Source organism: Lynx rufus, unplaced genomic scaffold (assembly GCF_022079265.1).
Source record: "Lynx rufus isolate CCGP_SWC_20201006 ecotype Redwood Valley unplaced genomic scaffold, mLynRuf1.p SCAF_7, whole genome shotgun sequence".
Classification (NCBI taxonomy): Eukaryota; Metazoa; Chordata; class Mammalia; order Carnivora; family Felidae; genus Lynx; species Lynx rufus.
The window spans coordinates 34,375,403-34,399,889 of record NW_025814889.1 but is presented as its reverse complement, the minus strand read 5'-3'; the positions used below and the strand labels follow the sequence as shown (position 1 = coordinate 34,399,889).

Sequence of the window (24,487 nt, the reverse complement as noted above, 5' to 3'; positions counted from 1 at the left end):
ATAGATATTCTTTGTCAAGTTGAAGTTCCCCTCTGCCCTAATTTACTAATAAAGTTTTATGATGACTGGATGTTAGATTTTGTCAGATGCTTTCTCTGTCTGTTGACATGATCTTACGACTTTGTTTTTTGGTCTGTAGCCTGTTGATGTGATGGATTACATTAACTGATTTTTTAATGTTGACCCAACCTTGTCTATCTGGGATAAATCCTATTTGGTTGTGGCATATAATTCTTTTTATATATTGTTGGGTTCTATTTGCCAATATTTGGTTAAAGATTTTGCATCTATGTTCATAAGAGGTATTGGTCTGTAGTTTTCTTATAATATCTGTCTGATTTTAGAATTAGTGTAATGCTGGCCTCATAGATTTTTCTTGTGTGAGTTTTGACAGATTACGTCTTTTATAGAATTGGTCCATTTCATCCAGGTTATCAAATTTATAGTTACGGAACACAATATTCCTTTATTTTTTTTAATGTCCGTGGGATCTGTAGTGATGTCCCATTTTTCATTTCTGATATTAGTGATTTGTGTGTGTGTGTGTGTTTTTGTTACTGAATTTATTGATCTCAAATAATCAGCTTTTGGTTTTATTGATTTTCTCAATTGATTTCCTATTTTCAATTTCATTGATTTCTGCTCTTATTTTTACTATGTTTTTTTTCTTCTGTTTACTTTGGACTTAATCTTCTCTTCCTTTTCTAGTTTCCTATGTTGGAAGCTTAGGTGATTGATTTTGGGTGTTTCTTCTTTTCTAATATATGCATATAATATTTAATGCTATAAATTTCCATCTAAGCATTGCTCTTACGGCCTCATACAAAGTTTAAGTTGTGTTTTCATTTTCATTTAGTTCAAGTATTTTTAAATGTCTCTGGAGATTTATTCTCTGACCCATGTATTATTCAGAAATATATTGTTTAATAACCAAGTATTTGGGGATTTTCCATTTATGTTATTGTATTTTGTTGTATTCCATTATGGTCCTGAGAGCAGACATTGTATGATTTCTATTCTTTTAGATTTGTAAAGATGTGTTTCATGTCCCAGAATGGTTTAGGTGAGTATTCCATGTGAGCTTGGGAAGAATGTATATTCTTCTATTATTGGATGAGGTAGTTTATAGATGCCCATTATATCCAATTGCTGAATATAACTATGTCATTTGTGACTTTTCGGTCTATTTCTACTGGAAAGGTGTCAAAGTCTCCAATTATAATAGTAGATTAATTTATTTCTCCTTGCACTTCTATCAGTTTTAGCCTCCCATAGTTTGACACTCTGTTGTTAGATGTGTACACATTAAAGATTATTATGTCTTTTTGGAGGTTTAACCCCTTTCTCATTATGTAATGCCCTCTTTATTCCTGATAACTTTTCTTGCTCTGAAGTCTGCTCTGTTTGAAATTAATACTCCCACTTTTTTTTTTTAAGATTTTCTTAAGTAATCTCTCCATCCAACGTGGGGCTCAAATTTACAACCCCAAGATCAAGAGTCACAGACTCTACCTACCGAGTCAGCCAGGTGCCCCTACTTTCTTTTGATTAGTTGTTAGCATGGTATATTTTTCTCCATCCGTTTACTTTTACTGTGTATGTGTCTTTATATTTAGAGTTTCTTGTAGACAACATATAGTTGGGTCTTGTTTTTTGATCCACTCTGTCTTTTAATTGGTGTATTTGGACTGTTGAAGTTCAAAGTGATTATTGATATAATTGGATTAATGTCTAGCATATTTGTTACTGTTTTCTACTTGTTGCCCTTATTCTTTGTTCCCATTTTTGTCTTCCACTCTTTCTCTGCCTTTTGTGGTTTTAATTGAGCATGTTGTATGATTCCATTTTCTTTCCTTTCTTAACATGTCCATTACATTTCTCTTTTTACTTTTTTTAGTGCTTGCCCCAGAGTTTGCAATATACATTTACAACTAGTCCAAGTTCACTTTCAGATAACACTGTGCTGCTTCATGAGTAATGTGAGTACCTTATCATAACAAAATAATCTTAATTCCTCTCTGTCATCTCTGTATCACTGGTGTCATTTATTTCACTTATATAAGCATGCATATGTATGTATATGTGTATGTGCATATATATACTGTATATGTACGCATACATGATTGAGTTGCTTTGAATAAACTATTATCAGGTATATCAATTCAGAATAAGAAAAGTAAAAATTTTTATTTTACCTTCACTTATTCCTTCTTTGATGCTCTTCCTTTCTTAACGGAGATCCAAGTTTCTGACTTATATTATTTTCCTTCTCTCTAATAAGCCTCTTTTAACATTGCTTCCAACGCAAGTCTAATAACAGCACATTTCCTCAGTTTTTGCTTGTCTGAGATTTTTTGCTTGCCCTTCATTTTTGAGGGGTAATTTTACATGTATAGAACTCTACATTGGTGGGTTTTGTTCTCTCAACATTTTTTTAATATTTTAGTCCACTCTGTTCTTGCTTGCATGGTTTCTGAGGTGAATTTCAATATAATTCTTATCTTTGTTCCTCTACAGGTAAGATGTTTTTAACTCTGGCTTGCCTTAAGATTTTTTCTTTGATTTTTATTTTTGTAGTTTGAAAATGATATTCCTAGATGTAGGGTGGGGGTTTTTTGGGGGGTGGGGGGACATTTATTTTGCTAGATGTTCTCTGAGCTTCCTGAATCTGTGTTTGGTGTCTGACATTAATTTGAAGAAGCTCTTAGACATTATTGTTTTAAATATTTCTTCTGTTCCTTTCTCTTTTTCTTTTCCTTTTTATATTCTAATTTTGTATATTTATGCTTCTTGTAGTTGTTCCACAGTCCTTGGATATCCCGTTCTTTTTTTCCTGTCTTTGTTGTCTTTGCTTTTCAGTTTTGGATGTTTCTATTGAGATATCCTCAAGCTCAGAGATTCTTTCCTTACCCATGTCTAGTCTAATGGAAGCCCGTCAAAGTATTCTTCATTTCCGTTACAGATCTTTTTGATCTCATGGTTCCTTCTTATTATTTCTGTCGCTTTGCTTACATTGTTCTTACGTGCTATCTCCTTTATCTACGAGAGTCCTTAGCTTATTTTAAAAAAAAATTTTTTTTAAAGTTGTTATTTATTTATTTTTGAGAGAGAGAAAGAGAGAGAGGGACAGAGAGAGAGAGTCACAAGCAGGCTCCATGTTGCTAGCACAGAGCCAGACGTGGGGCTCGAACCCACAAACTGTGAGATCATGACCTGAACTGAAACCAAGAGTCGGACGCTTTGACCAACTGAGCCACCCAGGCGCCCCCCTGAGTCCTTAGCTTATTAATCATAATTGCTTTAAATTCTCAGTGTGGTAATTTCAACGTCTGTAATGTCTGGTTCTGATGCTTGCTCCATCTTTTCAAATTATGTTTTTGCCTTTTGGTATGCCTTGTGATTTTTTCTTGATAGCTGGACATGGTGCACTGGGTGAAAGGAACTGCTGTAAAGAGGCCTTAGGGGAAAGGTGAGGGATTTTTTTATAGTCCTATGATTAGGTCAGTCTTTTTACTGAGCCTGTGGCTCACTGTAAACTTCACAAATGTTTTTCTCAGTTTTTTCTTCCTGCATTAGGTAGAATGAGATGGCTAGAGTGGGCTGGAGTTGGGTATTTCTCTGCCCATAGGTTGTTTAGGCTCTGATTGACTAGTTTCTCTTGAGGACAAAGCAGAGTGCCCTGATGTATTTCAAGATAGTTCTTTTTCCTCCTCCTCCTGTCAGAAGCATGAGGGGATTTTTCTTTGGTATTTATTGAGAGCACCTGGTTAATCTCCTGGAGGTAAATCTCACAAAATTGCAGGGGTCTTCCTATGAGGGAGTCCTCCTGGAGTTTTAAACTCTGTGTTGGCCACACTGAGCCTCCAGCAATTCATCAATTATAGTTCAGGTTTGCCTACCTCAGTGCTCGTCCCCTGCACAATTCCCAGCCTGGTAAGCTGTGATTCCCCATATTCTTCTGTGTGTCTCTCCAGTCTTGGGGGCAGTAGTTTGCCCTGTGCCATCACCTCTCTACTTACAGATCCTCGAATAGTTGTGGATTTTTCAGTTTGTTCAGCGTTTTACTGGTTTGGGTAGAGTGGTGACTTTCAAGCTCCTTACATGCAGAACCGGAAACTGAAAGGCTGTCTGAAGTTTTATCTCTCAGTTTTGTCCACCCTGAGCCTCCAGCAGTTAGACAGCTCCAGTTCATTTCCCTAACTAGGTACTGGTTCCTGGGGAGGTTAATGCTCATGAGTTTCTCCTCTATTAAGCTGTGATTCCCTGTGTTGCCTGTTGGTCACTCCTGTCTTGGGGGCAACGGTTTGCTCTGTGACCTCAGTTCTCTTACAGATCTAAGCAGAGTCACAGATTTCTCCATTTGGTCAGCTTTTTTACTTGTTGTTAGGGTGGAGTGGCAATTTCCAGGCTTCTTACTGGTCTCCCAGAAACCAGAAGTTAAAATGACATCAAGCTGAGGCTTTACAAGGATCTGTATCATTTTGTTTTTAGTTACTTTATCCATGGGCATTATTCCTCAAACTGGGACATTAGTCATATAGTTACAATTTCTATATCTTAGATGTGAAAGATTCTCAATCTGCTTCTGATCATTCCTAATTACTGATACTCACCATCATGTGAGGTCAAAATATAGTTCTATAATTCCTTTGAAATGTCTGTGTGGAATAGAAACTGAGGCTCCTGTTCCGTGGAGCAATACTTGTAGGTATCACCAGTTCGTGTACTTTGTCTTGGTTTTCCTTGAGAAGGAGTATGGCCTAGGAGTGTTTACTACTGTCTAATTACATGGCCTTAGATGAATCATTTCCCCGAATATCCTTCAGTTTATTTATAAAGTCTAGTTTCTAAGGCAATCATTAATAGTGTCAGCCCATTTACAATGAGTTGGTGAAGATTAATTAAATAAGTTAATTTCTATACTTTTTAAGCCCTTCAGAGATTAATTTTCAATATGCAGTAAACCTTACTTGATGGCGGCATATGTTATGGTAAGCACGATGCTAGATGCTAAGTATACAAAAGTTAAATAAAATATAGGTCCTACTTTTGAGCTCAGAGCTGGTTGAGAGGATATAAATGTCAGTAACCACATGTAGCATGTTACATGCTATGAGATAGGTGTGTTCAGAGATACAAGGAGGGGGTGATTAATTGGGGTGCAATTAGAAATATAAATTCAATTAGGAATACACACCTTAATTGTAATTAGCAGTTAGCTTTTCAGAGTTAAACTGGATTATAATTTTTTATTACTGTTTATATTGACATTAGAATTACAAGATAGGGCTTTTTATTTTCTTTTTTTTACCTGCCAGAGAGTGGTGAGTTAACAGGATTGGAAATCACAAAATGAATTTGTGGCCCCAACTCTGCCTTGTGTTTTGGGGGGAATTCATTTAACTTCTTTGAACTTCAGTTTTATCAATTAGAAAATAGAAAGATTAGCTCTCTATCTCACAGAAATAATGATATAAAAGTGTTTTGTGAAAATGTTACATTTTTACAAATGTCAAGTTTTCAGATATGTCTTTAAGAGCGTGTATTTTTTTCCTCTTCCTGAGTCTGATGATTCCTTTGCGTTTTGACTCTGACTTTTAATTGCCCTGCAGTGCACGTAGGGCACAGATTCGTTGGCATATTACGATTCTCCCTGACTCATCCCTTGTTCCCTCCCTCCTCTTTCTCACTGTCTTTCATTTCCTGGGATTGTGTTGCTACATTAGAAAGAAGTAAGTCTGTCTCCTGAAAAGGGCAGTACAAATCCACTGTGGTAAGGCTTCACTTTTATTTTCTCCTATGTCATGTACTAAATACTTATGAAAGATTTAGTTTTAAATTACATAAGAAATTATTGGTGAAAATGTCATCTGATGTCTACCATAATATTTAATATTTAAGTAGTTCGAATAAAATTTATTTTTGTCTTTTTTCTCTTTGACTTAAAGCTTCTTGTTTCTATTTTAAGAATAGAAAGCCACAAAAAGGTTTTTGTTTTTAATCAGGGATATTTGAAGACTGTCTTTTGGGAACTTTTAGGTAAGAATTTGTTAGAACAGAGTTTTTATACTGTGGGAGGTGACACAGTTTGTGATCTAAAATCAATAAGTGGATTTTGCAACTGAAATGATTTTAGTGTAATGAGGATAAGTACTGTTTCATGAAATCTGTATGTTTTATATGTGAGTGTGAGCATTTACTGCATTGTGCTCCAAAATATATTTTTTGTGGGTCTTGGTCATAATATTACGTGGAAAATTACTTCTCTGGAATTTCTTTCACATTTTCCATTTTCTTATTTTCTTATTTTAGATTTGTAGTGATCTAAGAGGCTTTTAATATCCTGTTTGAATGTTAGAAGAGCAATTATCTGTTTTTATTTTTTAAGGGGAGTACTTGAGAAATAGATATTACATGATGACTGAGAAGTAATGATAAAGGTTTGTTGGTATTTCTTAGGGGAGGTGAGTCCCTAGATGAGTTTATGAGGGAATGGAGTTCTGCCAAAGCATCTTCAGATGGGAAAGTTAAGTCTGTAAGGAGCTCAGTTTATCAGCAGCTATGACTCTCAGGGTAAAATACTGCTTGAAGTGACAAAATAATTTGTAACTGGTGTGAACCAAAGGTGGGGGTTGCGGGGGGAAGGAAGCAAAATGTAGTCAATACAGGTAGAATAAAGTAGCTGCCGCACATTTTAAAAATGGTTCCTTGAATGATCTGCAAGCTGTTTTTACTTTGTTCCTATCACCAAAACCAAAGTTACATTTATATGTCATTTTATATTTATTTAAAAATATTCCCCCTTGTCTCCATATTTCAGGTTCTTCTCTCTTTCCCTTTTTATTTGAACGGTTTATTTGCTTGGGTTTTATTTGAAGGGTTTTGTGTACTGCTTGAAGAAAATTCCAAGAATAACCTTTTCTATTTGCTTCTTGCTGTAAACTTGCTGTATGGTAACCAGGGGACTTCAGCCTAAGAGTTGGGGTTAAGTAGTTAAGTAATTGATAAAAGCATGGTCCCTAGAGGTAAACTGCCTGAGCTTAAATTTAGTTCCATGACTGAATGGATTACTTATCCTCCTCAGTTGATTCAGTTTTCTCATCTGTAAAATGGAAATAATAATAAGGCTTACCTCACAGAGTTGTGAGGTTTAAATAGATTAATATAAATAAAATCTTCAGAAGGGCAGATGATAAGAGTCACATAAGAGCTACCTATTATTATTTTTTTTTTTAATTTTTTTTTCAACGTTTATTTATTTTTTGGGACAGAAAGAGACAGAGCATGAACGGGGGAGGGGCAGAGAGAGAGGGAGACACAGAATCGGAAACAGGCTCCAGGCTCTGAGCCATCAGCCCAGAGCCTGACGCGGGGCTCGAACTCACGGACCGCGAGATCGTGACCTGGCTGAAGTCGGACGCTTAACCGACTGCTTAACCGACTGCGCCACCCAGGCGCCCCTGGGCTACCTATTATTATTGACATCCAGTTCTCTTTGCAGGCTAAGAGGCCTTGGGGCAAGTTACTTAATCTTTCTGGGCTTTATTTTTTTTTTTTTTAAAGATACAATTCTCTGATTCTTTGTGCATATTTAAACTCTGATAGTTGATCCAAATTAGTTTTATGTTTTTGAGCACTTGAAGTTACTCCTTTTTGTTTTTTTAATCAATGGAACTAAAAAATATTTCCAACAATATAAATATTTTGTGCTAAAAATGATTTTAGATTGTTGGAATGGCTCTAATATTACCTGTAGATGTTAGTCTCTCCAATGCAGTAAATTTTATGTAAAGTATTATCCAGAGAAGTCTTTTATCTTTCAGTGAAAGCCTACTCTTCACTAATAACAGGAATTGTTAAGAGAGAGGCCTCTATTTTTATATTTTTGCTTTATATGAATTGGCCCCAGGAGTAAAAGTGTCAGTGTCAGTCTTTCATTAATGCTTCTCACATAAGAGCACAAAATTTTTGGTGAATCTTCATTAAAATGTCATGTTCCAAGTACAGAAATAAGTTATAAGATAGCGAAGGCCATAACAGCAAGGAACAAAACAATTAAGTCTGAATTGACTTCTGAGCAATATATTATTCCAAAGTTGTAAGTTGACAGAGTTATTGATCAAGGGAACAAAGAGTGTTCTTAACTCTTTTGTTAGCTTTAAGCTGTTAAAAATAAAGCAAAATGTTTACAGTAAATTTTATTTCAGTTTATTAACTTTTCCCTTATTTCTTCATGATGGAAGTTTTGAAATTTCCATTTCATTTGTTTTGGCTTACAGCCCTAAAGAAAAAGTAGCAAAGGTCTTTCTGAGGATTAAAATTTTTACCTTCTGTATTATGGTTCTTTTGTTTTTGCTTTTTTAATCAGTTCTTGCTGTGAGAGTTTCTGTTTTTAGAAGTACAGATAAGTTAACTTGTTGAGAATTCTTATCAATGAGCACTTAAGACCGCTCTGACCCTTGAATAACCCTTCTGTTTGGAGAGCTCTGTAATTGTAGGCTGCTCTGTGAATCCAGCTGTACTGTACGTCTTTTGAAGCGGCACAAAAACAGATTACAAAATTTGTAGAGTGTGAACAGAATGAGAGCAGATGTGATTCTAAGACTAAGAATAAACAAAGTAAGAAATTACATTCCTTATCTTCTAAATAATTCAGTTGGGAGGTAGGGGTGGTTAGAAGCAATTTTTTTTGAGGTTTTTAGATGAAAATGTGAAAATGTCCTTGGAAAGTGAACAAGAATATATTGTTTTTTGTTTTTTTAACGTTTATTTATTTTTGAGACAGGGAGAGACAGAGCATGAACGGGGGAGGGTCAGAGAGAAAGGGAGACACAGAATCCAAAACAGGCTCCAGGCTCTGAGCTGTCAGCACAGAGCCCGACGCGGGGCTTGAACTCACGGACCGCAAGATCATGACCTGAGCCAAAGTCGGATGCTTAACCGACTGAGCCACCCAGGCGCCCCAAGAATATATTGTTTTAGGTTGCTTGTAGTGGAGTAACTGATGTTCTTTGACTATTTTCTGTAACTTTGAAATGCAATTTCTTTGAGAAAACGGTAGTTTTACTTGCTTCTTGGGGTGGCACACTGTGATTGGTTCATTTAGTGGCATAATTCTGTTAACTTTCTTTTCCAGTTTTTTCCTCTTCACTTAACAAAAAGAGCCCAGTTTAGTGTTTTGTTTTGTTTTTTTTTTTAAGTTTTATTTATTTACTTTGAGAGAGAGAACGAGTGCAAGCCAGGAGGGCAGAGAGAGAGAGAATCCCAAGAAGCTGGCTCCTTGCTGTCAGCTCAGAGCCTGATGTGGGGCTCAAACTCAACAAACTGTGAGATCGTGACCTGAGCTGAAATCAAGAGTCGGATGCTTCACTGACTGAGCCACCCAGGCGTTCCAAGTACCCAGTTTTTAAATGTTGAGTTTCAATAGTGAAGAAAAAAAGATTTAATCTTAAGCAATGCCTCATTACCCTTCTTTTTAGCTACTTTGCAAGGCTTTGAAGGTTGAGGATTATAAAGCTGCTGAACCATACTTAGTTTCTCATTTGGAGATTTTGAGAAAGCAAATAAATAAACAAGTGTACTAAAGTCAATAGGGATAATTATGAACTTTGTGTTACTTTATACTATTACTACTCTTCTTTACTACCTTTTTCCCCTCCTTATAAACTTATTCTTTATATGAGCCTTTATTTCTGGTTTTCATAAATGGAACTCCTTGAAGAGATGATTTAATAAACAGATAAACTTTTGAGTATATAAATTTTGTGGTAGGGCACCTGGGTGGCTCATTCGGTTAAGTGTCTAATTTTTGGTTTCAGCTCAGGTCATGATCTCATGGTTCGTGGGATCAAGCCCTGTGTTGGGCTCTCTACCCTGACAGCTCAAGCCTGCTTGGGATTCTATCTCTCCCTCTCTCTGCTCCTCCTCCCACTTGCTCACACACTCTCTCTCAAATAAACATTTAAAAAATATATATATTTAATAAAGAAAATTATATGGCAAAGAGAAATCCCTTTGTAATAAGTGTTAGAGGACTTGCATGACTAATTAGAATTGTGTTCTGGCAAAGAGATAGGTAAATACAGCTTTATTTTATTTTATTTTATTTCATTTTATTTTAATTTTATTTTTTTCTAGTAATCTCTACACCCAACGTAGGGCTTGAATCCAGCTCTGTTGTTCTCTCTTCTTTCTCTCTTTTTTTTTAAGATTTTATTTTTAAGGGTCACTTGGGTGGCTCATTTAAGCATCTGACTTTGGCTCAGGTCATGATCTCACAGTTCTTGAGTTCCAGCCCTGCCTTGGACTCTCTGTTGTCAGCGCAGAGCCTGCTTCAGATCCTCTGTCCCTGTCTCTCTGCCCCTCCCTGCTCCTGCTTGCTCTCTCCCTCTCAAAAATAAATAAACATTAAAAAAAAATTGGGGGACTCCTGGGGGGCTCAATCGATTAAGTGTCTGACTCTTGATTTTGGCTCAGGTTATGATCTCACAGTTTGTGAGTTCAAGCCCTGCTTCAGGCTCTGTGCTGACAGTACAGAGCCTGCTTGGGATTCTCTCTCTCCCCCTCACTCTCTGCCCCTCCCCCACCTCTCTTTCTGTCTCTCTCTCAAATAAATAAAACTTAAAAAAAAAAAAAAGATTTTATTTTTAAGTAATCTCTACACCCAGTGTGGGTCTCAAATTTACAACCTTGGGATTAAGAGTTGCATGCTCGACCAACTGAACCAGCCAGATACCCCTGTTATTCTCTGTCTTCTAAGAAGCTTTCCATGAATCCCCAAATAAGTTTCTCTTCTTCTGTGTTTGTCTCCTTCACTAGGTTTTAAACTCTATTTTAAACTCTTTGGGGACAGAGATTATAGTGTTTTGTCACTACCATTTATATAGCACAATTCCCAACAATGAGAAGCAAACTACTTTCAAGAATAGGAGAAATCCAGTATGACTCCCAGGTTTTTGGTTTAGCTGACTGGTGAAATGTTTTTTTATTTTTCATCTCTAAATTGGATTGCAGCATCAAAGAGACAGGAGGCTTTGGTGAAAAATAATGATTGCTTATATTAGAGTGATAGCAGAAAATGTTGAGAGGAAGGGAAAAATATATCTTGATATGTTAGGATACATTAAGAATAAATGTTTTGAGATATAGTTAGCACTTTATGATTAGATTAAATAGAGGGAGAGGAAGATGATGAGGTAGATGGTAGCCAAAATAAAGTTACTAACAATGGGATAAGATAGAGAAACGATATAGAAGTGTTATTTGTAGTTTGTATTCTTCAGTAGAACAAGTAGTATCTCCTGGCAATCAGTAATTAATGACTTCTGCTGTTGGTGGGTATACAGTCTTTATGTGATGCATTTGGTTGCAAAGGGACTCTGTTATCATTCATTATTGATAAAGTCCCAGAACTGTTGAGTGGTTTTATATTACCATTGTACTGATGAAAATCTGAGAATTCAAAAGAGGTGAAATCCCATAAGATTATAGTTATGAAGGTCTCATTTAGATGCAGTTTAAGCCTGGGAAAGGAATCCATATGAAGAACAGTACTAATGGCAGATCTTATTAAAAATAAAAAATAAGATTATTAACTAGCATAGACTACTGGTTACTTTAGTACTTTACCTCCTCTGTTTTCTTTAGTCTCAACCTTTTTTACAAGCATCCTTGCCCCCAATTAGTTATATTATTTTATTATTTTTTAAAAGTTTATTTATCTATTTTGAGAGAGAGAGAGCAGGAAAGGGGCAGAGAGAAACAGAATCCCAAGCAGGCTCTGCACAGTCAGCTTGGAGTCCAGCGCAGGGCTCAAACTCAGACTGTGAGATCATAACCTGAGCCAAAACCAAGAGTCTGATGCTTAACCCACTGAACGACCTAGGCACCCTTGTTTTTTGTTTTGTTGAAGAGTAAAAGATAAAAGTCCTAACAGTTCAATAATAAAAAGACAATAGAATTTTAAAGTGGGAAAAAGATTTAAATAGACATTGTTTCAGAGAAGATAAACAAATGGACAATAAGCAAATGAAAAGATGTTTAGTATCATTGGTCATTAGTGAAATGCAAATAAAGACCCAAATGAGATACCACCTCACATTCCTTAGGATGGCACTGATAAAAAAAATGAAACGGTCAATAACAAGTGTTAGGATGTGGAGAAATTAGAACCCTTCTACATTGCTGGGGGGAATATAAAATGGTACAGTTGCTTTGAGAAATAGTTTGGCAGTTCCTCAGTAAATTAAACAGAATTACATGACCCAGCAGTTTCACTTGTAGCTATGTACTGAAAAGAATTGAAAATAGGTGGTCAAACAAAAACTTATATGTGGATATTCACAATCACCAAAGGGTGGAAATGTCAACCAACTGATGAATGTCAACCAACAACTGATGTCAACCAATTGATAAAACCCGAATGTCAACCAACGGATGAATTAATAAACAAAATGTGGTATATCCATTTAGTGAACTGCAAAGCCACAGAAAGAAAGTGCTGATATACACTACAACGTGGACGAACCTTGAAAACATGTGAAGTGACAGAACCTAAACATGAAAGGTCACGTATTGTATGATTCCATTTATATGAACTTCCCAGAATAGGCATATCTAGAGGCAGAGAATGATTAGTGGTTGCCAGGGGAAGGAGGAGGGGAGAATTGGGAGTGATTGTCAAAAGCTTTCTCTTTGAGATGGTGGAAATGTTCAGGAATTAAATAAAGTGGGGTGATGTTTGCACACATTGTGAATATACTAAGCACCACTGAATTGCACACCTAAAAATGGTGAATGTTAGGTTACGTAATTTTATGAATGTGTTTATCGTGTATTAATACTAAAAAAAGAATAAAAGATTTAAAAAAAAAACACCAATTTCTAATGGTGTTCTAATATGCCCTGCCCTTTGTTTTAGGGACACGTACAAAAGATATTCAGGAGATCCTCTTCATCTGACTCAAATTATTTCACAGCTCATGTTGAGATTGTTGAATGTCCATTCATCTCAAGTTTCTAGGAGGCAGCAGACCACAATTTATATGTAACAGTCTTTTAAAAAAATGGAGATAGATTTATTTATTATTTTCAAATAGATTAAAAAATTTTTTTATACAAAGTCATGATCATTGTAAAAAATTTATAGAATACACACTTTTCTTATAGTTCTATCCCATAGAAATAAGCTGCATATTGGTTTGATGTATACTATTGTAATTAAAAAAATGATTTTTTTAATGTTTATTTATTTTTGAGAGAGCGCAAGCAGGAAAAGGGCAGAGAGAGAGACACAGATCCGAAGCAGGCTCCATGTTCTGAGCTGTCAGCACTAAGTCTGACGCAGAGTTCAAACTCATGAACTGCAAGATCATGACCTGAGCCAAATGAGCCACCCAGGCACCCTTATACTATTGTAATTTTCTAAAGAGAGATTTTTACTTTCCAGTTTTGTGATACCTCTATTTAGGAGAGATGAGGATGTTAATTACCTTTTTGTACCCAAGGAAGGGTATTGTTTCAAATTGCTTTTAGTTTTAAAATTTTTTCAGTCTACGTGACTCTCTCTCCCACCACCACACCAAAAACAGTAGCAAAAAAACAATGACAACAAAAACAATAATAATGAAAAAACAGCATAATTTATTGATTGCTTACTATGTACAAGGTTCTGTGCTAAGCATGATAAATACTATATCTAAGTTTTGTTATAAAACTTACCAAGGCATTCATATTCCATTTATGAATAAATTGAAGTTTAAATGGTTAAGCAAAGGGGCGCCTGGGTGGCTTAGTTAAGCGTCCAACTTTGGCTCAGGTCCTGATCTCCCGGTTCATGGATTTGAGCCCTGCATGGGCCTCTGTGCTGACAGCTCTGAGCCTGGAATCTGCTTCAGATTCTGTGTCTTCCTCGCTCTCTGCCCCTACCGCCCCCCCACCCCCGCCCGCCGCCAAAATAAATAAACATTAAAAATTTTTTTTTAATGGTTAAGCAAGCAAGGCCTTCAGATATACACATCTGGTATGTGTGGAGCTGGGGTTCAAACCAGTTCTTTTTTCCTACAAATACTGTATTTTTAATTACTCCACTGTTGTATCTCTCTGCGTATGTTCATTCACAGACTATCCCTGATGACCTCTATCTAGGGCTTCTTAAGGAGATTGAAACAAGGGTTGAGGTGGAATGTGGGGCAGTTAGAATCTTGATATTATGATCATGTTATTTGTTTAGTTGCTTTTCTGGTTTCTTTTTATGTAGGGCTAATATTAGAGCCTTAATGTATGCAGAAAGCTTTCAGTTTTTAAAAAAAATTTTTTTTAATGTTTTTTAATTTATTTTTGAGACAGAGACAGAGCATGAGCAGGGGAGGGGCAGAGAGAGGAGGAGACACAGAATCTGAAGCCGGCTCCAGGCTCTGAGCTGTCAGCACAGAGCCCGACGTGGGGCTTAAACTCACAGAGTGTGAGATCATGACCAGAGCTGAAGTTGGACGCTCAACCTACTGAGCCACCCAGGTGCCCCCCGAGAGCTTTCAGTTTTGATTGAAGAATAAAATTATTCTACTTCCTATGAATAGCAGCTATAATCACAAAATAAAATAGGAATTAATTTGCTTTACATACTCTATTCAAACTCTCTGCAGCATTTATGAGTGTTACCCAGACTTTTTGTGAAGCTTTCTTTAGGTCTTTATGAACATTACCCTCCATTAGTTCTCTCTTCCTCTAGGTTCCGCTATCATCCTGTGCATATACCTGTCTTAAAGCTTTCTGTATCATACTGAAATTATTCATATGTCAGTCTTCACATCTAGACGGTGAATTTTTTTTTAATAAACTTTTTATTTTAAGTAGGCTCCATGCTCTGTTGAACTCAACGACCCTGAGATCAAGAGATGGGTGCTCTAGCAACTGAGCCAGCCAGGTGCCCCTGATATTATTTATTTTTATTGCTTTTGTGTCAAGACTCTTGCTAAGGAGAGAAGCAAGAGTCTTACATTTCTGGTGTTCCTCTGACCACTGCTCTCAAGTCATTTTAAAGTGGAGCTGTGATTGTCCTTGTGTAGCTAAAATACTTCATTGACCATTTCCTGTTGAATAAAGTCCATATTTCTTAGTTCTCTGTCAGGTTTTCCAGGGTCCCTTTCCTAATGGAAATTTCTATTCTTCATATACATTGTACACTACTCAGACTGGGTTACATACTGTTACCCTTTTTTATTATTTATTTATTTTTATTTTAAAAAATTTATTTATTTTTGGGGCGCCTGGGTGGCTCAGTCGCTTGAGCGTCTGACTTCGGCTCAGGTCATGATCTCGCGGTTTGTGAGTTCGGGACCCGCGTCGGGCTCTGTGCTGACAGCTTGGAGCCTGCAGCCTGCTTCGAATTCTGTATCTTCCTCTCTCTCTGCCCCTCCCCTGCTCATGCTCTGTCTCTCTCTGTCTCTCAAAAATAAATAAATGTTAAAAAAATTTTTTTTAATTAATTTATTTTTTAATTTCTATCCAAGTTAGTTAGCAAATAGTGCAACAGTGATTTCAGGAGTAGATTCCTTAATGCCCCTTACCCATTTAGCCCATCCCCACCTCCCACAACCCCTCCAGCAACTCTGTTTGTTCTCCATATTTAAGAGTCTCTTATGTTTTGTCCCCCTCCCTGTTTTCATATTATTTTTGCTTCCTTTCCCTTATATTCATCTGTTTTGTATCTTAAAGTCCTTATATGAGTGAAGTCATATGATACTTGTCTTTCTCTGACTAATTTCGCTTAGCATAATACCCTCTAGTTCCATCCATGTAGTTACAAATGGCAAGATTTCATTCCTTTTGATTGCCGAGTAATACTCCATTGTATATATACACATCTTCTTTATCCATTCATCCATCGATGGACATTTGGGCTCTTTCCATACTTTGGCTATTGTTGAAGTGCTGCAGTAAACATGGGGGTACATGTGCCCTTTCAAAACAGCATACCTGTATCCCTTGGATAAATACCTAGTAGTGCAATTGCTGGGTTTTAGGGTAGTTCTATTTTTAATATTTTGAGGAACCTCCATACAGTTTTTCAGAGTGACTGCACCAGTTTGCATTCCCACCAGCAGGGCAAAAGAGATCCTCTTTCTCTACATCCTCACCAACATCTGTTGTTGCCTGAATTGTTAATGTTAGTCATTCTGACAGGTGTGAAGTGGTATCTCACTCTGGTTTTGATTTGTATTTCCCTGATGATGAGTGATGTTGAGCATCTTTTCATGTGTCAGTTGGCCTTCTGGATGTCTTCTTTGGAGAAGTGTCTATTCAAGTCTTTTGCCCATTTCTTCACTGGATTATTTGTGTTTTGGGTGTTGAGTTTGATAAGGTCTTTATAGATTTTGGATACTAACCCTTTATCTGATATGTCATTTGCAAATATCTTCTCCCATTCCGTTGATTGCCTTTTAGTTTTGCTGATTGTTTCCTTTGCTGTGCAGACTAGAAGTTTTTATTTTGATGAGGTCCCGATAGTTCATTTTTGATTGGGTTTCCCTTGCCTCTGGAGAAGTGTTGAGTAAGAAATTGCTGCAGCCAAGGTCAAAGAGGTTTTTGCCTGCTTTCTCCTCAAGGATTTTGATGGCTTCCTGTCTTATTACATTTAGGTCTTTCATCCATTTTGAGTTTATTTTTGTGTATGGTGTAAGAAAGTGGTCCAGGTTCATTTTTCTGCATGTTGCTGTCCAGTTTTCCCAGCACTTGCTGAAGAGACTGTTTTTATTCCGTTGGATATTCTTTCCTACTGTCAGAAATTAGTTGGCCATACGTTTGTGGGTTAATTTCTGGGTTCTGTATTCTATTTCATTGATCTGAGTGTCTGTTTTTGTGACATCCTCTTTTTTATATTTATACACTTTTGCGGGTATTGTGTCTTGTCCATGGTTTTCACCATACACTCTGACCCATTCTCCTGATAGCCACTGTAAATGCTGGTTTCTCCACAAAGCTCTCAGGCATCTCCCTGACTGCTGCAGCCTCCACCAGAAGAAGTTGCCATCTCTCCAGCTGAACTCTTACTAGCACTTGGACTGTCGGATAGCATTGCCTTACTAAGTGATAAATTCCTTGAGAGCAAGTTTCTTGCCTTTGTTTTCTCTGCTATTTTGCATTAATTATTGCATTGTATATATATACACATCGAATTGAATATAAAAATCACATTTTGTTTTTTTAGTTTCAAGGAAATTGGTCAGAGGACTATCTTGTTAAAAATTCTTCCTCTGAGGACACTTGTTGGGATGAGCACTGGGTGTTGTATGTAAGCCAGTTTAACAATATATTATATTCATAAAAAAATGAATAAAAGAAAAAAATTCTTCCTCTTCATTGGTCTACAGGTAAATGCATTCAATCCAGAAATTACATAGCTGTAAACAATATTTATTCCTAGAACTTCAGTTTGGGAAAGAATTTTTATCCAGATTTATATTTATTTTAAATATATTTACCATTCTTTGTATTGACTCTCTTCCTTCTCTTCTAGGGCACTGTCTTTAACCTTGAATCAGAGGAGGAGGAATACCCTGGAATTGTTGCAGAAGATAGCAATGACATTTATATCCTGCCCAGTGACAACTCTGGACAAGTCAGTCCTCCAGAGTCTCCTACTGTGACCACTTCTTGGCAGTCAGAGAGCTTACCTGTTTCACTCTCAGCCAGTCAGAGTTGGCACACAGAAAGCCTACCAGTGTCCCTAGGTCCTGAGTCCTGGCAACAGATTGCAATGGATCCTGAAGAAGTCAAAAGCTTAGATAGCAATGGGGCTGGAGAGAAGAGCGAGAACAATTCTTCTAATTCTGACATTGTGCATGTGGAAAAAGAAGAAATACCTGAAGGTGTGGAAGAGGCTGCTGTGGCGTCTGTAGTCTTGCCAACCAAGGAGCTGCAGGAGGCATTCCCTGAAGCACCTGCTCCCTTGCTTCCGCATATCACTGCTACTTCCGTGCTGGAGGTGAGGGAACCTGACACAGAAGCGATTGCAGTTGAGAAAGTCAGCCCTGCTACATCGTTGTTTGTGGAACTTGATGAAGAAGAGAACTTGATGAAGACAAAAGCAGCAGCAGTTGAATCTGTTGAACTAGAAGAGGAAGTGATCCCAGCACTGAAACCCACGGAAACACTGCTGAGTGAAAAGGAGATGCATGTAAAGAGAGAGAGTCTTCAAGAAGGGCCCTCCCCTGCTGCAGAAGAGAAGGCCTTCCCCCTGTCTGAGGGCAAGTCTATACTGCTGTTTGGAGGGGCCGCCGCTGTTGCCATCCTGGCAGTGGCAGTTGGGGTAGCACTGGCTCTGAGAAAGAAATAGCAGATCTTTCAGAAGAGAAAGAAGCAAAAAATATGTAAAGTCTTAGCTGTACTGACTGAATTGGATCCACCAACAACTGATTGGACATTTGTGGAACACTCTGGGATAATGGGGGACTTCTGCTCAACAAGGCATAAATTGATCCACATAGTAGGGCTTGAGGTAGAGGGCATTCATGTTTGTCTGTTAAGTTCCAAGGACCGTGGCTCATGCTCAATTCAGAATCTCTTGAGTAAAGTACTCCCTCTAGAACAGGGTTTCTCAACCTTGCCATCAATGACATCATGATTAATCCTATGTTGTAGGGGGCTGTCCTGTGCACTGTAGGATGTTTAGCAACATCTGTGGCCTCTACCCACTGAATACCAGTAGCACCGTTCCCCCAGTTGTGACAACCAAAAATGTCTCCCAACATTGCCAAATGTCCCCTGGGGGCAAAATTGTTCCCATTGAGAGCCACAGCTTTAGAGGGAGAGAGTTAATTTAAGAGAATCTGCGATAGAAATTCCTAGGCCAACAGGGCTTAGCTGTGGGCTCCTCAGCTACTGATTTGTTCCTGCCCTTGGAAATTCATCTTTCCTGACCAACATGCTGTGTTTTGCAGCCATTCCTTTGTGGATCTTCTTTTTTCCCCCACCTTCTTAGTCCTGTAGCGTGAGGGTGCTCTCCCCTTATGTCTCTGCTGCCTCTCAGGTACTGCACCGTTCCTCTTCACCCCCACATTCTTTGTTAAGATCCCACAGGAGAGCACTTGCTCTGTGCCCACTAAGTCCCTGATGCTTCCTACGGCTCCACCTTGTAAAGATGTTACCTTTAGTAATCTTTAAAAAAAATAAATATAACAGAGACCTAGGGCTCCCTGCCTGTGAATGCAAAGGCAAGTAACTGGCTAAAGAGGGACATTTGTCTCATTTAGAAGCAGAAGGATGACTTAGATGGCCTGTCGAAGTCTCTTCTGGCCCTTTTGTGTATGGCCACCCTATGGAGCTTATGGTTACTCGGTAGCAGCATCTCTGTTGCTGGATGGTCACTGTCTAGAACCTGCATTAGTGTGTTTTCCCTTTATCTGGCCTAGTCTTCTTACTGGTCAGCCAGCTTCTCTGTGGTCTTTTGCCATGTGATAAGGATGTTAATACTTGGGCTTACAGACCAACTGAATCATAACTTATTAAATACAGAAGGTCTCCTAAATACCATTGAAATAAAAAGTAGTAAAAGAGAAGCTTGACTTTCTTGAGGCTACCCTCGAGATTTTAGTTTGGCTTTCAGAGTTCTTCTTCCCTGAACTCTTTACAGTCCAAATGCCAGAGTGATAAACAAAATGATTCTAATCAGTATGTGCTAGTTGAGAATCAGTGTAATTTTCTTTCATCTGGCTGATTCCATCCCTAAAGCAGGGGGGGGTGGAACCATGTCTTTTCATGCCTGAGGATCACAGTGTCACTATGCAGGACACACATGCTTGATACAGGTCATCTCAGATTTATCTTAGTAAATGTAACAAATTACTTTTTAGATCCTGAAATTTGTAATAAAATTACTTTACTATCCTGATCACCAAAACTTGACGTTTTAAATGTGCTTTCTTTTTTAAATTTATTTTTTAAAATTAAATCTTCTCCCTAAAGCAATACTATTTAAAAGCTGGTCAAGGAAAGGTCTGAAGTGTGTTTGTTTATTCAGCTTTATCATGCACTGTATCTGTATGTTCTGAGTTGTAGCGTCTTAGGGAGTGATATTTTTAAGGGTTTTGGTGTACCTTGATTAGTGTAGCTAGAGAAGAGGTGGGAGGATGGGAATTAATGTAGTAAAGATGGTTTTCACTCCTTGGACTCTGACAGTTGGCTCCGACATTGGGGTTTCTCTGTATTCTAGTTCCTACTTTTGTGCTTGCATAGGATAAGAGCACACTGGTGAGTTATCTTGATTTTTTTTTTTCTCTTTTATAATAAAATATTTTCCTTCCAGTGTTGACACTTTTAAACTCCGGAGCCCAAACCCATTAGCTGAACACATTTAAGCACTAATAGAAACCGGGTTTACTTCTGAGCTACTACAAGAAGATCTGTGGCTTAGGATATTTGGGTCTGTGTTCTCCACTAAAGGAAAGACTGAGACATGTGATAGGATGCTGCCACGTGCTGGTTTATTTTCCTATCTGTTGAACATTAACCCAAAGTGATTCGGCCAATTGCCTCTTGCTGGGTAATGGTTAATACTCTTTTCCATTGGCTTTCTCTAGGTTGAATCATTGATAGTTCTGAATAATAGTGTGTCAGGGTGCCTGATGCTTCTTCACTTCCTTATCCTCTGCCTCTGGCACTGGAGGGGAAATACCCTAATGAGGACCGCTGCTTACAGCAGTTCCTATTTTTTGCTTATTAAAAAAATTATTTCTCAGCCTCCCACTTCCCTCGTTTTTGGTGGGGCTGATAGAGGCCATTTCTTCTCCCCCACGCCTCCCCAACTTAACATTACATCTAAATCTAAGGTAAAAAGGCAGATTAGGGATAAATCTCTCTTGCTTATGGAACTCAAATGTGGAATTGAGTATCACCATTTATCATTCCTCATTCTTTAAACCATTGAGCAAAAGTTTGTATTAGTAAGTTTTCTAGATTTCTTCTTAATTGCTTTATTGACTGTAATGATTTCTGAAAACTTGGTAAAAAACCAATGAAGGTTTCTTGAGAAAAATACCAGAATTAAAGAATGCCACTTTATCGTCTTTGTATTAAAATAATAATTCTGAGCCAATAGAAATCAGTGTCTACAGTGTGCCTTACAGGGACTCTTGTATCATCATTGCCCTCTAGAAAGCTTTCTAGAAAATGAAAAGCGACTGTTGACCATCTGGTTCACACGTTCACCACACAAAGGCATCCTTGATACCTCCTCTCGCCTGTGTTTCTGTACCATCTCATATCAAAATGCAGCTACTTGACTGGGTCTGTCCTGGGAGAATAAACAATGAACCCAGGAATGTGGTTTTTTGCAAGTACAGCTACCATTAATTTCTTGCGGAAATCAATTTCCCCAGCCTTCATGCTAATTCCCTCTAATAATACAAAAGTAATGCCTGCTCTTTGCCTTTTTCTCTAAAAGGCATGATGTGGACAAATGTCATACCCACAGAATTTTAAAATTATTTTGAGATGTCTTATAGAAATAAAAGGTACTACAGGTAAAATTTGAGTTGGTGATCATATTTCATAGAGGGCCTGTAGACTATTTGATTACCTTTACAGAAACAGATTCTGGCCTCTGAACTGATTTCCTCACAAATCCCCTTGTCTGCAGTTTCGTTTTCTGCGGTTCAGTTACCAGCAGTCAGCCGTGGCCCAGAAGTAGGTGATACTTACTCCCATATCCTGAGGTCAGTAGTAGCCTAATGGTTCATCACAGTGCCTGCATCGCTCACCTCACTCATCGAGTAGGCATTGTCATCTCATGTCCTCATGAGGGTATTAGTATAATAAGATAGTTTGAGAGGAAGACCACATTCACAGAACTCATCACAGTATATTATCTTAATTCTATTTTCTTGTTAATGTCTACTATGCCTAATTTATAAACTAACTTTACCATAGATATGTATGTTTGGGGAAAAAAACATACATAGGGCTCAGTATTCTCCGTGGTTTCAGGCATCCACTGGAGAGGATGAGGGGGCGCTACTGTATCTCATTTGAAGTCTCAGCAACACCATACCAGAAAAATGTAGCTTCTCTGGAGGAACGAGATCTGCCATTAGTGACAACTTCCCATTACAGCATTCGTCACTGAGGAGGTTCAGCTGTGAGATGGGTTTCAGTTTAGGGTGCATATTTTTCTGTATTAGAGTATCCTTTTCCTTAAAAAGTGTGGGTCATTATAATTTTAACAGTAGTTGAACATTTACAATTTGCCAGAGATTGTTCTTGTGCACCATCATGTACCTTATTCCACCTTCACAGTTGCAATGGATATTCATAGTCCTCATCCCCAGCTTACGCTGTGAAGAGACCTAATTGGAGTTTAATGAATTTTCAAAAGCCTAGCATGGGAGAGGAAAAGGTGACTGGATTTTTCTGACTCCAAGTCTAGTGCTTTTTTCGGTTTTTACCATGTTTATGACACTGCCAAGCAGGATTGGTAGGCTCTCTACAAATGGTTGTGCCAATCATGGACTGCACAAGGGCAGCCAGGCGCACCAGACTGTGCCCTGGAAGAAAGGGAGTTTTTTTCTTGATTTGTACAACGGTTCCATCTGGCCTAATCTAAAATTTGAGCATGTTCTACAGAAATAGGAGTGAAGGTTATGTCCAGAGTTATTCCGAACTTGTATGATTTTCTCTTAGTGAATGTGATGCCTTGTGGCTAAAGAATGTGCAGTTATTGTTGGTATGGATCTTTATCTTTTTTAGTGTGTCACATAAGTACTTCTGCTTATAAACAAGAGTAAGGCAGTCTGACACAGGAATCATCACCAAATGACTTGAAGACAGCGCCTTGATGCTTTCTCTTCCCTTTTCTCTATTTACCTTTCCCCCTGCCTATGCCATGGGTTGTGAAGTGGGATGAGATGAAGTGGGGGATACCGCCAGTCATTGGCCTCTCAACATTCGAGAGGTGACTGACTTGAGAGCTGGCAAGGAACAGCCACAGACACATCTTGCTCAGAAGCTGACACTAGATAACTTTCCAGTGAAACATCTCAGTTCCACAGTACACTGGGGCCTTGGCTGTAGGATACCGGTTTCTTAAAATTTAGTCACTATTTCTTAGTTACCTCATACATAGAACCCCATAGAGAGTAGAAATGGTCATGAAACTAAAATATTAAGACATCCTGGTCTTCCCTTTATTTACATAAGACTAGCCTCTGGCTGGCCATGTTCCTGTGAATTTAAACCATCAGGGCCCTCCCAATGTTTATGTTTACACTGCAGTAGCTCTAGCCAGGCAGCTGCTTCATAGTAAGCTCAGGTAGGAGATGTTCTCAGGGATATTTGCAAGGCCTTGTAATAAGTTAAAAAGTAGCAGCTGGTTTAAGGTGATCTTTGCCCCCTTCTCAAACTTCTAAGGGGAAATTTTATAGTGATCTTGCTCAGTGAGTGTTTTTTTGCACCACCAGAAGAAATTGGTTAATCAGTGTATTGTTATGAACAAAAGTTTTGACATTTTACTACTGTTTGTTCCAGGAATAAAAGGAAGTTGAAATACAATCTTCCCTGTTAACGGAGTCTGGAATAACTTGGGTCCTGATTTTTAGCAAGACAATTGTATTACATAGGTTGGTCCTTGGCCAGCACCAAAGGAAAAGATAGAATTTGTGTATTTTTCCAGCTATCTTAGGCTTTCATTTCTCTTTTCCTTTACATTAAAAGTGCCTCTCTCTACCTCATTCCTTGACTGAGTTCAATTTATTATTGGTTCTAATGCTCTCATCTCCTCAAAATTACTGGAATTAAATGGTAATTTTGGTAACACAGGCATTTTACTTAAGTGCATGTATTTACTTTCTCTGTATGAATTTCCATTAGCTCTCCTAACAACTCTGATTTGCTCACCTTATTTGTGGTTTATTCTGGCTCCTCCTTTTCCCTCCTGTTATCTGCCTTTTGGCCAGTCTACTCTTCATCAGGGGAAAAGAACAAAATTCAAATCTATGAATTGTGCTGTTAGAAGCAGTGTGTTGGGGAGAATACATTGGAGGTTGAAATAAAGTGAGATCTGAAGATTAATGATGGACGACTCTTTGTATTCACATGGTAATCTTAGGCCTTGGACTTCAGAGGGATTTCAGATAATCTTGGGGTCTTGATAGGTACACACTTATTTGCTTTGCCTTCAGGTTCTGAAAACATGATCTTAGCATTCAAAGGACACTCCATATTCAGGTTCCCAGTCAGCAGTGAAACTGTTGGAAAATAAAAGGCTCTGGTGCTATGACCCTTTAAGGTAGCCCTGAGCATCTCAGCAGTTAGTGCTGGATCCTAAGTGGTGAGATCAGGAATGATTTGACCTTCTGACTATACCAGATAATCCACCTGACTTTCAGATATGCCAAGCAGCTTCTGGAGAAGAAAGCTTTTTACTTTTTATTCATTTAAGAATCCAGCCTTGTTAAGCTGCTAGAGGTGAGGCAAGAATTTTTTTTTAATGTATTTA

General features: G+C 37.9%; 1 protein-coding gene across 7 annotated transcripts in view; it reads left to right on the top strand.

The window, feature by feature from the left end:
• The window catches only part of BCL2L13 (BCL2 like 13), an 89,018-nt gene extending 68,717 nt beyond the window's left edge, over positions 1-20,301 (top strand). For 6 of the 7 annotated variants that reach the window (XM_047065123.1, XM_047065121.1, XM_047065118.1 and 3 more), the window contains one exon: positions 17,516-20,301. In XM_047065123.1, the coding sequence (XP_046921079.1) occupies positions 17,516-18,334 (819 nt within the window). In that variant the 3' untranslated portion in view covers positions 18,335-20,301. Of the gene's footprint in view, positions 1-1,025; positions 1,064-1,897; positions 1,980-17,515 lie in introns of all 7 variants that reach the window. The other variant, XM_047065124.1, reaches the window with a different exon arrangement.
• The last annotated feature ends 4,186 nt before the right edge of the window (positions 20,302-24,487 follow it).